At 54.5% G+C, this 1,420-nt stretch overlaps 1 protein-coding gene across 1 annotated transcript; it reads right to left on the bottom strand.

Annotated features, from left to right (window-relative positions):
* On the bottom strand, positions 1–924 carry LOC145944008 (uncharacterized). Its single transcript, XM_083051936.1, has one exon. It carries the CDS (start codon positions 922–924, stop codon positions 1–3), a length of 924 nt encoding a protein of 307 aa, XP_082908062.1.
* Positions 925–1,420: the final 496 nt, after the last annotated feature.

Genomic DNA, 1,420 nt, shown 5'->3' with positions numbered 1-1,420 from the left:
CTAGCCTGGTCGGTCGATCGCCTTAAATCGGCGATCGTATCCGACCACCAGTAAGCGTATTTGGGGGGGCCGGAATCTGACTCTGGGCATGGATGCATCGCATGCCGCCTCCACTGTTTCGAGCATCCAGCTCAGATGCTCCTGCAGATTCCGACCCCCCTCCTCTTCTCCCCTGGTTAGTAGTGCCGCTTGAAGCATGGCTCCAAACATGTCCTCGTCGAACTTTTTTAAGGACCATCGTCGTCGCATCCTTTCCTGGGCTCGGCGGCGGTTTTGCACCTCAGGCGGGATGACGGAGACGGAGAACTCAATATACCTATGATCGGACAATGTCTCCGCCTCCGTCACCACCCTCCACCCCTCCGATAATCTCATTGCAGAGGGAGTCGCCCACGTCAGATCGATGACCGACTCCCCCTGCATTCTAACACATGTACTGGTGCTCCCCGTATTCATTACGGAGAGCCCCAGTTCCGCCGCCCAGTCCAGGACTTCCTTCTCTCTTGCATTGTTTTGCGGGGAACCCCAAGCGCCAGACTTGGCGTTGAAGTCCCCCGCAACTATGATTGGCAGTGGGAGATGTCCTCTTACACATTCTCCCACCGCCCACAGCCTCTCTTTAAACTGCATGCTCCCCATGTTTGGGGAAGCATATAAGCTTATGACGACGATGGCCCCCCATCTGACAGCGACATATCCCTCCCCAGCCTCCAACTTGGATATTGGTGGGGAGTTTGTCGCCCCTCTCCATAAAATGGCGGCTGAGCCGTCCGCGCTCCCCACCCAGTTTGGGTTGTCTTCAGGAACGCGGTACGGCTCAGATATAATGCCAAGACCTCCTCCACGCTCCGCAAGGCTCTGTATGAAAAGATCCTGGGCCTTGCTAGCGTGATTCAGATTCCCTTGTAGTGTCAAGCAGCTCATGTCGAGCCTTTGCTGGGTCTACTTTCGGACACCACCTCCATCTTGTCCAGATCTTCCTCCTTCAGGTTTTTTCGAAGCCTTTGCTTCTTATGTCCTGCCTCTGTCTTTTCTTCTTTTTCCTCCTCTCTCCTTTCTTTTGTCTTCGCCGCCTTAACGGGAATTTTCGACGTGGAGGGAGTGGGAGGTCCGGCTGTGCTGACGGTTTTCACTGTTAATGCAATCTCTCTCACTTCCTTTACTAAAATGCGAGGCTTTGTTGTCTCTTTTTGGTCCAGGGGTTTTGGGCCCAGTCCACCTCCCCTGCTGCCCTTTTGCACGGGTTCACATGCTTTGCTCCCTGCTCTATGGTTGGCAGGGAGCCCCTTATCACTACAGACTGGGCAGTTGACTTTCTCCGTACATAGTCTGGAAGGGTGTCCTTCGCTCCCGCATCTATAACAGCGGGAGCTTCGATCCACGTTGTTTGGGCATCTATCCCTAACATGACCCCCCTCCA

This window comes from Prenolepis imparis, unplaced genomic scaffold (assembly GCF_030444845.1).
Source record: "Prenolepis imparis isolate NDT839.2.m4 unplaced genomic scaffold, iyPreImpa1.0 SCAF_12, whole genome shotgun sequence".
Lineage (NCBI taxonomy): Eukaryota > Metazoa > Arthropoda > Insecta > Hymenoptera > Formicidae > Prenolepis > Prenolepis imparis.
This window is presented reverse-complemented; position numbering and strand designations above follow the sequence as displayed.